Consider the following 11,820-nt stretch of genomic DNA (forward strand, 5'->3'; position numbering starts at 1 on the left):
GGCATGAAACCAGATTATTCCTCTCCTGCTGCCTTGCAGGAGCTCTGTGAGAGCCAGCTCCTGGGGTACCCCAAAACTCAGGGAGTGTTTCCTCTCCATCTTTTCATCCAGCTTCTCCACCCCTTTATTCCTTGGCCATATAAACCTGATACACAAACCCAGATCATCCCTCTGCTGCTGCGTCACAAGAGTTCTGTGAGAGAGAGTTTTGGGCTCCCCCAACCCCTGTAGGGTGATCTCCACCCCTTTATTCCTTGACCATATAAATCTGACACACAAACCTAGATCATCCCTCTCCTGCTGTCTCACAAGAGCTCTGCAAGGGCTGGTTTTCCATCACCCTTTTCACTCATGGGGTGCTGCCTCCCCCCTCAGCTTCTCCAGCCCTTTCTCCCTTGGCCATACAACCCTGACACACAAACCCAGATCATCTCTCTGTTGCTGCCTCACAGGAGCTCTGTGAGAGCCAGTTTTGGGGAACCCCCCAGCTCCTGTAGGGTGATCTCCAGCCCTTTATTCCTTGGCTACATAAACCTGACACACAAACTCGGATCATCCCTGTGTTGCTGCCTGGCAGGAGCTCTGCTACAGCCAGTTTTCCATCACCCCAAAACTCAGGGGGTGCCGCTGCAGCCCTTTCCCCCTCGGCCACACAAAGCTGACACACCAACCCGGATCATCCCCCTGCTGCCGCCTCACCGGAGCTCTGCCAGGGCGGGTTTTGGGGCGCTCCCCGTCCCCGTGGGGTGCTGTCCCTCTGCCCCCCACTCACTCTGTGGCTCCAGCCGGGTGAGGAGGGGCTGGGCCCCGCTCACGGCCGCCGCCGTCAGCGTCTTCACCCCCTTCTCGGCGGCATCGCAGACGGAGCGGACGCAGGGGTGTCTCCCCTTGGTGCTCTCGTACGCCGAGGCCATGGCCCCACAGGCACAGCTCACCAGGGCCAGGTTGGCCACGCGGGTCACCACGCTCTGGGGGGGACGGGCTGGCACTGAGGGGGGGGGCCCCAGAGGCACCCGCAGCCCCCTCAAAGCCTCCCGTGCCCCCCCGACCTTCACCTCCGGCCCGTCCTGCGCCGGCACCGCGCCGTTTTCGGCGGACATGGCACCGCGGCTGTGGGGAGAGATATGGGGGTGTCGTGGGTGGGTGAGCACAGTCGGGGGCTGAGACCCCCCCCAAGACCATCCCCCACAGCTCCTGTTAGCTGAGAGCTGAGACCCAGCAGTTCATGACATGAGTGGGAGCTGCTGGCGGCCTCTGAGCAGCTGGACAGAGTTTGGGGGTTGGGATTGGCCTCCTGCCCTGCTGGGATGCCCTGAGGTTGGGTCCCCTCAACCCCTCTCGAGTCCCCCCGTCCCCACCCGGGTCCGCCCCGCCGCCCCTTTTGGGGCCGGGGAGGGTGTTCGGGTGATTCAGCGGAAGCCAGGGAGGGTTTGTCTGTCTGTCGCAATCCCGCGCTGGGGACGTGCCGCCCGTCACCGTCCCCTCGGCCGGGGCAGCCCCGTGACCCCCGCGGGGAGCGGAGCAGCCCCCCCGCCCCCCGGCAGCCCCTCCACCCTTTGGGGTGTCCCGCTGACCCCCGGCCCGGCCCCGTGCACCCCGGGGGGCGAGTTCTGGGGGGTCCCGGGGGGGCTGCAGGCAGGTCTCTGCGGGGCGCAGGTCCCCGGGGGTGTCCCCTTGAGTTTCCAGGGGTGGCCCCTCGGGTCCCTGGGGGCCATTGGGGTCCCTGGGGTGCTCCGGGGGACCGAGGGACTCCCGATCTCCCCCGGGACGCCCGGACTCCCCCGGCACACCCGGACTCCCCCGGGACGCCCGGACTCCCCGCGGGACTTCCCAGACCCCTCCCGGATTCCCCCCGGGACCCCCCCGACCCCGCTCGTCACCCTCCAACTCCCACCAAGCCCCGGGCTCGGTACTCACGGGGGGTGGGGGTTGGGTTCTGTCGCGACCCCCGGTCGCGATCGCGACCCCCGGGCCCCGCCCAGCGCGAGGCACGGTTGGCCAATCAGCGGAGGGGCGGGGCCGCATCTCCACCAATGAGGAGGGAGGGGCGGGGAGAGGGGCGGGGCCGGGGCTCTGTCCCGACACGTGGGCGCGGGTCGCGATCGTGCCCGGGGGGCTCCGGGGACACCGGCGGGGACCCCCCGGCCCGGGGGGCGGACAAGGCCCGGCCAGAGCCCCTGGGGGACAGGGGCCACCTTGCCACGTGTCCCCACGCTGAGGGACCCAGTGATTGGTGTGCCCACCCTTTCCAGGTGTCCCCATCCCCAGGTGTCCCCTTGCCATGTGTCCCCACGCCAAGGGACTCAATAGCCAGTGTTCCCCCCTTCTCCAGGTGTCCCCCCTCCCTTGCCACGTGTCCCCACCTCAAGAGACCCCATGGCCGGTGTCCCCACCCTCTCCAGGTGTCCTCACCCTTGGTGTCCCCACCCCAAGAGATCCCATGGCTGGTGTCCCCACCCTCTTCAGGTGTCCTCACCCCTGGTGTCCCCACCCCAAGAGACCCCATGGCTGGTGTCCCCACCCCATCTGTCTCCATTCCACAGGACCCAATGGCCAGTGTTCCCACCTCAGCTGTCCCCACCCCAGGTGTGTCCCCCCTCCTTGGTGTCTCCACCTCAAATGTCCTCCCCCCAAGGGACCCAGTGCCAGGTGTCCCCATGCCAGGTGTCCCCATGCCACGTGTCCCCACGCCAGGTGTCCCCACCCCAGGGGACCCAAAGATCGGTGTCCCCACCCCAAGGGACCCAATGCCAGTTGTCCCCATGCCAAAGATCTCCCTACCAAACGTCCCCAAGCCAGGTGTCCCCAAGCCAAGTGACCTAAAGACAAGTGTCCCTTGCCCATCACCACCCCGGGCACCCAAGGGACCCCATGGCCGGTGTCCTCACCCCCAGTGTCCCCACACCAAATGTCTCAACGCCAAGTGTCCCGGTGATGTCTGTCCCTTCGCCAGATGTCCCCAACCCGCATGTCCCCGTGCCACCAGAGCCCCTCCCGGTGCCAGGTGTCCCCCAGACCCTGCGGGTGCTCTGGTGAGGAGACCTCAGTGCCCGGGGAGGGGGGTTGAGGGTGGCAGGGGGCGGTAGGTGACCCCCGTGGGGCACAGGATGGTCGGGAAAGGGACAGACGGGTGACACGGGTGGGAACACGGTGCTGGCACCGCCTTATCCCTGGGGAATTCGCGGGGAAAGTGGGATGGGGACCTTTGTGGGGCAGGGAGAGGGGGTGGGAGCACGGGGAGCCCTGTGCCCTCCCCCCCAGCCGATCCCGGATCCCGGGTGGGGTGGGGGGATGTAAAAAGTCGCCAAGGCGGCGGCGGGGGAGTCGCCTCCCGTAACCGGGTGTTTATTGGGGCCGCGGGTACAGCCCGCGGGCGGCCGCATGCATGGCCGCGGGGGGAGGGGGGGAGGCTCCCGCCGCCCCCCGCCCCTATTTACAGCCTGCCACCCCCTAGGGAACTGCCACCCCCCCCGCGACCCGTCACCCCGCGTGGGTGCCAGGCAGGGGTGGCACCGAAAGGGCACCCTTTGCCAGCAGAGAGTGGGTTCGGTGGGGACCCCCCCAGCCCCAGCGGTGCCCCCCCAGCCCGGCTGTGCTTTCCAGGAGGGGGTGCTGCGGGAGGGGTGGAAAAGCACCCCCCCCCCAAGCTGGCACCGGGCAGGGGTTGACCCCAGGCTGAGGGCTGAGTGCGCCCCATCCCCCAGATAACACACACACCTGGGGGGCCCCCACACCCCCCGCACCCCAAATGTTCACCATGTTCCATCACCACAACCAACGCACCCCGGTGCCCCCCCCCGGGCCAGGTATCCCCGGGGGAAGGGAGGGGGTGGCAGCACCCAGAAGCCCCCCAGGGTGCCCCCGACGGGCTGAGGGGCTGGGGGGCACCACGCAGTGCCCGTGTCCGTGCGTCCATCCTGCTGCCCCCCAGGGATCCCCCTCTCAGGGTGCTGCAGGCCCTGAGTCCAGCCTGGGGAGGGGACACGATGGACGGACCCCCCCTTCCCCAGCATACGGGGCAAAGCAGCCGGAGCGCAGGGCACCGCCCCACGCCACGGAGGGACACCCCCAAACCCTCTCTGGGGGCACCCGGGGGTGCCTGTCCCGCCCCTCACCCACGCAGCACCTCACCCCACGCCCGCAGCTCCTGCAGGGCCACTCCCTCCCTGTCCCCAGGGAGCCGGGGGGGGCCCCCCATCAGTGTCCTGGCGAGGGGGACGCACGCAGGGTGGGTACCCTATTTCCCCGAGGGAGTCCGCTCCACGCCGTAGCGCAGGAGGTGGTGCAGGTCCGTCAGCGCCCGCGGGGTGCCCGGTGCCCGCGGGGCCCGCGGGGCCATCCCCCCGTGCCGCCCGTAGCCGCCCGCCGCGGCCTCGCCGCTGTTGAACGTGTGGTTCCTCTTGAGGTGGGCGCCCGCGGGGCGGCCCGTGCCGTTGTTGGCGTTGAAGTTCAGCTGCTCGGGGTGCCAGGACGGCCCCTCGGCAAAGTCCCCCCCGTCCCCGCTGGGCGCCGAGACCACCCGCCGGCGCTCGGGGCTGGGGCGCGGCGTGCTGCCGAAATCGCCGTAGGAGCTGCGGGGCGGGCGGCGGGCGCCGGCGGCGGGGTGGGGGTGCTGCCGGGCGCGGGGACCCTCCTGGGGGTCCCGACCCCAGTGCCCGTCACCTGAGGAGTCGCTGAGTTCGGCCTCCAGCTCCTGGTCCACCAGGATGGCGTGGCAGGAGAGGGGGATGCCCCGCGGCGCTCGGCCCGAGCCGCCGTGCCCGCGCCCGGCGCCGGCCGTGCCGGAGCCGCCCCCAGGGTCCCGCAAAGCCGCGTTGATGATGTTGTGGCTCTGCTCCCAGCTGCAGTTCTGGAGGGCGCCGGGGCAGCGCTTCTGCTGCAGCGGGGTCTGCTCCGGCGTGGGCAGCACCCCCGAGTCCAGGTCGTGCTGGGCCACCTTGCCCAGCTCCTTGGGCCACCCGTTGGGCATCAGCGGGGCCAGCAGGGCGCCGCGCGCCCGCCGCTCGCCCAGCCGGCTGACGCTCACCACCGACTCGCTGTGCGCCAGGATCGTCTCCTTGTCCTTGCGCCGCGCCAGCTCCTTGCGGTCGCGGTGCCCGATGAACCAGCACACGCTGAAGCCGGAGATCACGGCGCCGATCACGAAGGCGGCCACCGACGAGATCACCAGCAGGTTCACCGACACCAGCCCGTCCGGCTCGTCCACGAAGCTCTCGGTCACCAGCCCTGAGCGTCGGGGACGTGTCAGGGGACCCGTGGGGGCTGGCACCATGTCCCCAGGTCCCCTCCCGGCCCTGCACTCACCCTCGCACTCGCCCAGGTGGGACGTGCTGCCGCCGGCGATGTCCTGCTCGAAGGACACCCTGGGGGGGTAAATTGGGGGGGGGTCAGAGGGTCCCAAATGGCCTGGGAGAGTCTCCTGGGTCCCTTCGGTGAGCTCTGAGTCTGTGGGAGCTCAGTGGTTGGGGATTTCAGGAGCCGAGGCTCCCCCCTCCGTGTCCCCCAGGGTCCCCCAGGCCTGGCAGCATTACCTGGGACTGGGCTCCAGGAAGACACAGGAGCCCTCCGATGTCCAGCCACAGTAGGGATCCCGGCTCCCAAGGCAGTTCCTGGCAGGGAGCAGAGACATTGGGATCAGCCCTGATGGGGGGGACACAACACCCCGGCCCCCACAAGGGACCCCACACTGTGCTGTGCCTCGGTGTCCCCAGCCGTGCTCCCAGCCATGCCGAGCCCATCCCAGCCAGATCCCGGCACGGGGTGAATTCCCGGGAGATGTGAAGGTGACGTGAACCCCCCCTGCCCCCTGCACACCCCCCCTGGCAGCCCTGCCCGCCCCGGGCACACTCACTTCATGCAGCCCGAGTGCTGCTGGCAGCGAGCCACGGGCACCCTGGCCACACACGGGGGGAAGGCCAGGAGCAGGGACCCCGCTGCCTTGTCCAGCTCCAACCCCAGGAGCCGCCGCTCGTCCTCTGTGTCCCGGCCACACCTGGGGACAGGGCAGAGTTCAGTGTGGGTCATGGGGCCCACCATGGAGCTGGGCCCAGCTTAGCCTGCTCCACAGGAGGTTGTGTCACTCATTCCCCCACCCTGTTCCTTCCCCCACCCTTGCATCCATCTGACCCATGGTCTCCATTCATGCATCCCTCCATCCATCCATCCCTCCATCCATTCATCCATCCATCCATCCATCCATCCATCCATCACTCCATCCCTCCATCCATCCCTCCATCCCTCCATCCCTCCATCCGTCCCTCCATCCATCCATCCCTCCATCCATTCATCCATCCATCCAATCATCCCAAACCACATCATTCCCCATCCCGGTCACCTTGCAGCTGTCAATCAATCCCTCCCTAAACATCACATCACACCCACCCACCCACCCATCCAATGACTTCATCATCCATCCATCCCTCCATCCACCCATTCACCCATCCCTCCCTCCATCCCTCCTTCCATCCATTCATCCATCCATCCATCCATCCACCCACCCACCCATCCATCCATCCAAACACCCCCATCCAGCCAGCTTTCCCACTGCTCACCCACCCGCCCATCCAATGACTCCATCATCCCTCTATCCCTCCTTCCATCCATCCATCCATCCCTCCACCCATCCATCCATCCCTCCACCCACTTGTCCATCCCTCCACCCACTTGTCCATCCCTCCACCCCCTCACCACTCTGACCATCCCCCCCAGTCTCCCAGCTCCCTGTCCCCCCTCCCAGCTCCCACCTCCCGGGCTGGTAGGTCTCAAACTCCTCCAGGAAGACGCTCTGGCTGCCGGGGGCGGTGGCCGTGGTGGCGCTGGTGGCGTTGGGCAGGATGAGGAACTTGAGGACGGTGCCGGTGCTGGAGCCCAGGAACACCACGGTGTGGTTGCCCCACGGCCCCGCCGCCGTGTCCACCACAATCCTGCGGAGCTGGTACCTGTGGGGTGGGGACAGTGTGGGGATGGGGGACAGGGTGTGGCTGTCCCAGGGTGGGGAGTCCCCATGGGGTGTGAGGGGCTGTGTGGATCCCAGATGGAAACAAGTCCAGGTCCTGGCCAGGACCCAGCCAGACCCATCCCAGATCCTACTCAGGATCCTGCCCACATCCTGCCTGGATATAGCCCGGATTCCACCTGGATCCCAGCTGGCATCCAGCTCAGATCCCACTAAGGAACCAGCCCAGATCCTCCTCAATCACTCAGTAGGATCCCAGCTGGTTCCCAGCTCCCATTCTAGCCCCACATCCCTCCTCCCAACCTTGTGTCCCCATCCCCATATATCCATTCCCATCCCAGTACCCCCATCCCTGTATCCCCATCCCCATCCTGTGTCCCCATCCCCATTCCCATCCCATGTCCTCATCTCCATCCCACATTCCAAACCCCATTCTCATTCCTGTATCCCTGTCTCCATCCCATGTCCCCATCCTTGTTCCCATCCTTGTATCCTTGTTCCCATCCCATGTCCCCATTCCCACTCCCGCCCCATGTCCCCATCCCCATTTCCATCTCTGTATCCCTGTGCCCATCGAGTGTTCCCGTTCCCATTCCCATCCCATGTCCCCATCCCCATCTCACATTCCAAACCCCATTCTCATTCCTGTATCCCCCTCCCCATCCCACATCCCCATCCTCATTCCCATCCTTGTATCCCTGTCCCCATCCCGTGTCCCCATCCCCATCCCGTGTCCCCATTCCCATTCCCGCCCCATGTTGCCAACTCTGTATCCCTGTCCCCATCCAGTGTCCCCATTCCCATTCCCGCCCCATGTTCCCATCTCTGTATCCCATCCAGTGTTCTCATTCCCGTTCCCACCCCATGTCCCTATTCCCATCCCATGTTCGCATTCCCATCCCTGTATCCCCATTTCTATTCCCATCCCTGTACCCCCATCCCCATCCCACATCCCCATCCCCGTATCCCTGTCCCCATCCCCATCCCGTGTCCCCATTCCCACTCCTGTTCCCATTCCCTGTCCCCATTCCCGCTCTCCCCCGCCTGCCCTGCCGGCGGGAGCCGCGGCCCGAAAGCGCCGCTTGATTAATTCCCCATCAAGCAGCAATTAAGGCAGATTTAATTAGGACGAGACAATCTCGGCTGCAAAGTGCAGGAGATTTATCAGCTCTGCCGGCGCTCCCGGCGCTGGCACACGCGGGCCGGGGCAAGGGAGGCTCCACAGCGAGGGAGGCTCCAGGCCAGCATTCCCAGTCCCCCCTCGGGGCTTCCCCAGTACTCCCAGCATTCCCAGTCCCCCCTTGGGGCTTCCCCAACTCCCCCAGTATTCCCAGTCCTACCTTGGGGCTCTCCCAGTGTCTTCAGCATTCCCAGTCCCCCCTCGGGGCTTCCACAGTCCCCCCAGCATTCCCAGTCCCCCCTCGGGGTTTCCCCAGTGCCCCCAGCATTCCCAGTCCCTCCTCGGGGCTTCCCCAGCTCCCCCAGGATTCCCAGTCCCCCCTCGGAGCTTCCCCAGTGCTCCCAGCATTCCCAGTCTCCCCTGGAGGCTTCCCCAGCACCCCCAGTATTCCCAGTCCCTCCTCAGGGCTTCCCCAACTCCCCCAGTATTCCCAGTCCCCCCTCGGGGCTTCCCCAGTGTCTCCAGCATTCCCAGTCCCCCCTCGGGGCTTCCCCAGTGCCCCCAGCATTCCCAGTCCCTCCTCAGGGCTTCCCCAGCTCCCCCAGCATTCCCAGTTTCCCCCCGGGCACCCACCGGCTCATGGTGCGGAGGATCCAGGGCGCGTTCCCCAGGGCCGGCACCGCCTCGTCCATCAGCGGGTGTGTCTTGACGAAGTTGAGGATCTCGTCGGGGAAGGCGCTGGAGGAGTTGTAGCGCATCCCCGGGGCCGCACAGCACCCGGGCCTGCGGGCAGGGCACGGATCAGGGGCGGTGACATGGCTCGGGGATGGTGACACGGCTCAGGGATGGTGACATGGCTCGGGGATGGTGACATGGTTCGGGGATGGTGGTACAGCACAGCGGCCACAGAGCCACGCTGGCCTGTCCCCAACCTGTCCCCAGCCTGCCTGGTACCAGCCATGGTTATCGCCATCCCTGTTCTCATCCCTGTCCCCATTCCAGGGGGTACTGGTGTCACCAACCCCGTCCCCATTCCAGGGGGTACTGGCCATGGTTATCACCAACCCTGTCTCCATCCTTGGCCCCATTCCAGCTGTTTCTGGCTGTCAACATTCCTATCCCTATCCCTGTCTCCATTCCAGGGGGTTCTGGTGTCACCAACCCTGTCCCCCTTCCAGCTGTTACTGGCCATGGCTGTCCCTATCCCTGTCCCTATCCCTATTCCTACCCCTGTCCCTATCCATGTCCCCAGTCCATGGGGTACTGGTGTCACCAACCCCGTCCCCCTTCCAGCTGGTGCTGGTCCTGGCTGTCACCATTCCTGCCACCATCCCCATCCCTATGTCCACTCCCATCCCTCTCCCTGCAGGTACCACCCCTGGCTGTCCTTGTCCCCATCATCCTCATCCATGTCCCTGTCCCCAGCCCCACCACCCTCCCTGCAGGTGTCCAGCCTGGATTCCACCCGGATCCCAGTTGGGATCCAGCTCAGATCCTACAAAGGAACCAGCCCAGATCACCCCTCATCACTTGGCAGGATCGTTTCTGCCCCATCCCTGTTCCCATCCCCATCCCTGTTCCCATCCACAGCCCTGTTCCCATCCCCATCCCTGTCCCCATCTCCATCCATGATCACAGGGATCCCATCACTCCCGTTGCTTCCCTTTCTCCCTGTGGGCCCCAACCCTGGCCCCAAGCCCTCTGTCCCTCCTGCTTGTCCCCATCCCCATCCCTGTCCCTGTCCACACCCCTGTCCCCATCCCTGTCCCCGTCCCCATCCCTGATCACAGCGATCCCATCTCTCCCGTCACTTCCCTTTCTCCCTGCAGGTCCCAGCCCTGGCCCCAAGCCCTCTGTCCCTCCTGCTTGTCCTCATCCCTATCCCCATCCCCATCCCTGTCCACACTCCTGTCCCCATCCCCATCCCCATCCCTGTCCCTGTCCCCATCCCCATCCTCATCCCTGATCACAGCGATCCCATCATTCCCATCGCTTCCATTTCTCCCTGCGGGCCCCAGCCCTGGCTGTCCCTGTCCCCAACCCCTCTGTCCCTTCCTGCCTGTCCCCATCCCCGTCCCCTCACCGTGGCTTTGGCACCATGTCCTCGGGCACGGGCGTCCAGATGGACTCGGGCGACTTCTGCTCGCGGAACCGCCCCTCGAACACCGCGGCCACCTGGGCCATGTCGAAGGCGCAGACGGCCGAGCCGGGAATGCTGCGGGGACACGGGATGAGCATCCCAACCCCTCCCACATCCCCCACACCCTCCAAGTCTCCCAGGAACCCCCGGGGGTCTCCGTGGGGGCACCGGAGCCTCCGACCTGTTGGCGGGCGTGGAGAAGACGGCGAGAACCACGGGGCGCCCGTCCAGCTCCAGGATGTCCGTCACGGCCTGGATGACGTTGAAGTAGAAGTGGGAGTCGCCCGGCACGGAGCAGTTGAGCCGGGCCTTGAGGAAGGAGGTCCACTGCTTCTCCAGCACCCGCTGGGAGCCCCCCATGTCGTTCTTGCACACCCGGGCCACCCGCGACACCACCACCTGCGGGGCGGGCACCCGTCATCACCCCGTCCCAAACACCATCTCCGTGTCCCTTGTCACCACCCCGGGTGGGATCACGGTGCGGTTCGGGTCGGAAAGGACCTTAAAAACCACCCATTCCATGTGGGATGTGTGTCCCACCTTCTCCAGGTAGTTGAACTCCATGGCGATCTCCCGGAAGAAGAAGTAGACGTGGCTCCTCCACTCCACGGCGTGCACAAAGTAGGGCTCTGGGGGCACAGAGGGTGTTGGATTCCAAATGTTAGATATGAGAAAAGAAACCACGCTAGGTTTAGATAGAAAACCTCGAGTCACAGAAGCTGGGGCAAAAAACCCCCCCCTTTTTAGTAACTTCGTGGCTGTGGGTTCTTCCTGCCTCCTCCAGCTCAATGGAAGAGACTCCTGGCATGATGTTATCACAAGCCAGAGAGGCCATACCCTGATTGGATCAACCCCTGCAGAAGACCCATTGTGTTTTACCTCTCCTTTTGTGTTTACCTGGCCCCCCGGTAAAATTCCCCAAGTTAAAGTGGGTTTCTCTCAGGAGGTAATTCCTAAGACCCCCAAGATTTGTCAAACCTAGTTTTTCCCTGGTCATCTCTGGAGAGTCCCCCAGTTGTAATAGAACGAATATGCAAGCCCCCCGTTGAATATGTAAACCATGAACCCTTTAAATACCCTTTAAATACCCTTTAAGTACCCTTTAAAAACCCTTTAAAAAGTTGGGAACCCAATAAAGGATTCCAGTTTTGAATATGTAAACCACGAACCCTTTAAATACCCTTTAAGTACCCTTTAAGTACCCTTTAAATACCCTTTAAATACCCTTTAAATACCCTTTAAAAAGTTGTGAACCCAATAAAGGATTCCGGTTTTCTGGTGATGGTTTATTGACCTTCTCGAGCGGTGTCAGGGCGGGGGGGACAGGGGGCATGCGTCCCCCCCGGGGTGGGGGACACCCACCTTTGAACCACTTGGAGTCGTGTTTGACGGTGCGCAGGGTGGGGCTGTCCCCGAGGCTGCGGTAGATGACGGCGTCGATGGCCAGGAAATCCGTCACCGTGGCCGTGAAGAGCATCCCCCCTGCGCGGGAGGGGGGTCAGCGGGGCCGGGGGGGGGGGGGGGGCACACACCGAGCCCGCGGTGACACCCCCGGGGCCACCACCGACCTGTGAACAGGGCCACGTTGGCGTGTTTGGGGTCGTA

The 11,820-nt window shown here is 65.1% G+C and overlaps 2 protein-coding genes across 2 annotated transcripts in view; both read right to left on the reverse strand.

Annotated features, from left to right (window-relative positions):
- LOC113960361 (perilipin-3-like) overlaps positions 1-1,233 on the reverse strand; it is a 3,474-nt gene extending 2,241 nt beyond the window's left edge. The window contains exons 1-2 of the mRNA XM_027669893.1: positions 1,050-1,233; positions 773-968 (exon numbers count right to left, since the gene is read on the reverse strand). Of these exons, the coding sequence (XP_027525694.1) occupies positions 773-968; positions 1,050-1,100 (247 nt within the window). The 5' untranslated portion in view covers positions 1,101-1,233. The remainder of the gene's footprint in view (positions 1-772; positions 969-1,049) is intronic.
- Positions 1,234-3,345: 2,112 nt separating this feature from the next.
- SEMA6B (semaphorin 6B) overlaps positions 3,346-11,820 on the reverse strand; it is an 11,046-nt gene continuing 2,571 nt past the window's right edge. The window contains exons 5-15 of the mRNA XM_027669892.1: positions 11,784-11,820; positions 11,578-11,697; positions 10,756-10,844; positions 10,397-10,614; positions 10,159-10,290; positions 8,709-8,858; positions 6,744-6,938; positions 5,852-5,992; positions 5,532-5,609; positions 5,305-5,363; positions 3,346-5,226 (exon numbers count right to left, since the gene is read on the reverse strand). The exon at positions 11,784-11,820 is cut by the window's right edge and continues 156 nt beyond it. Of these exons, the coding sequence (XP_027525693.1) occupies positions 4,238-5,226; positions 5,305-5,363; positions 5,532-5,609; positions 5,852-5,992; positions 6,744-6,938; positions 8,709-8,858; positions 10,159-10,290; positions 10,397-10,614; positions 10,756-10,844; positions 11,578-11,697; positions 11,784-11,820 (2,208 nt within the window). The 3' untranslated portion in view covers positions 3,346-4,237. The remainder of the gene's footprint in view (positions 5,227-5,304; positions 5,364-5,531; positions 5,610-5,851; positions 5,993-6,743; positions 6,939-8,708; positions 8,859-10,158; positions 10,291-10,396; positions 10,615-10,755; positions 10,845-11,577; positions 11,698-11,783) is intronic.

This window comes from Corapipo altera, unplaced genomic scaffold, assembly GCF_003945725.1.
Source record: "Corapipo altera isolate COAL_440 unplaced genomic scaffold, ASM394572v1 293, whole genome shotgun sequence".
In the NCBI taxonomy this organism is placed as follows: Eukaryota; Metazoa; Chordata; class Aves; order Passeriformes; family Pipridae; genus Corapipo; species Corapipo altera.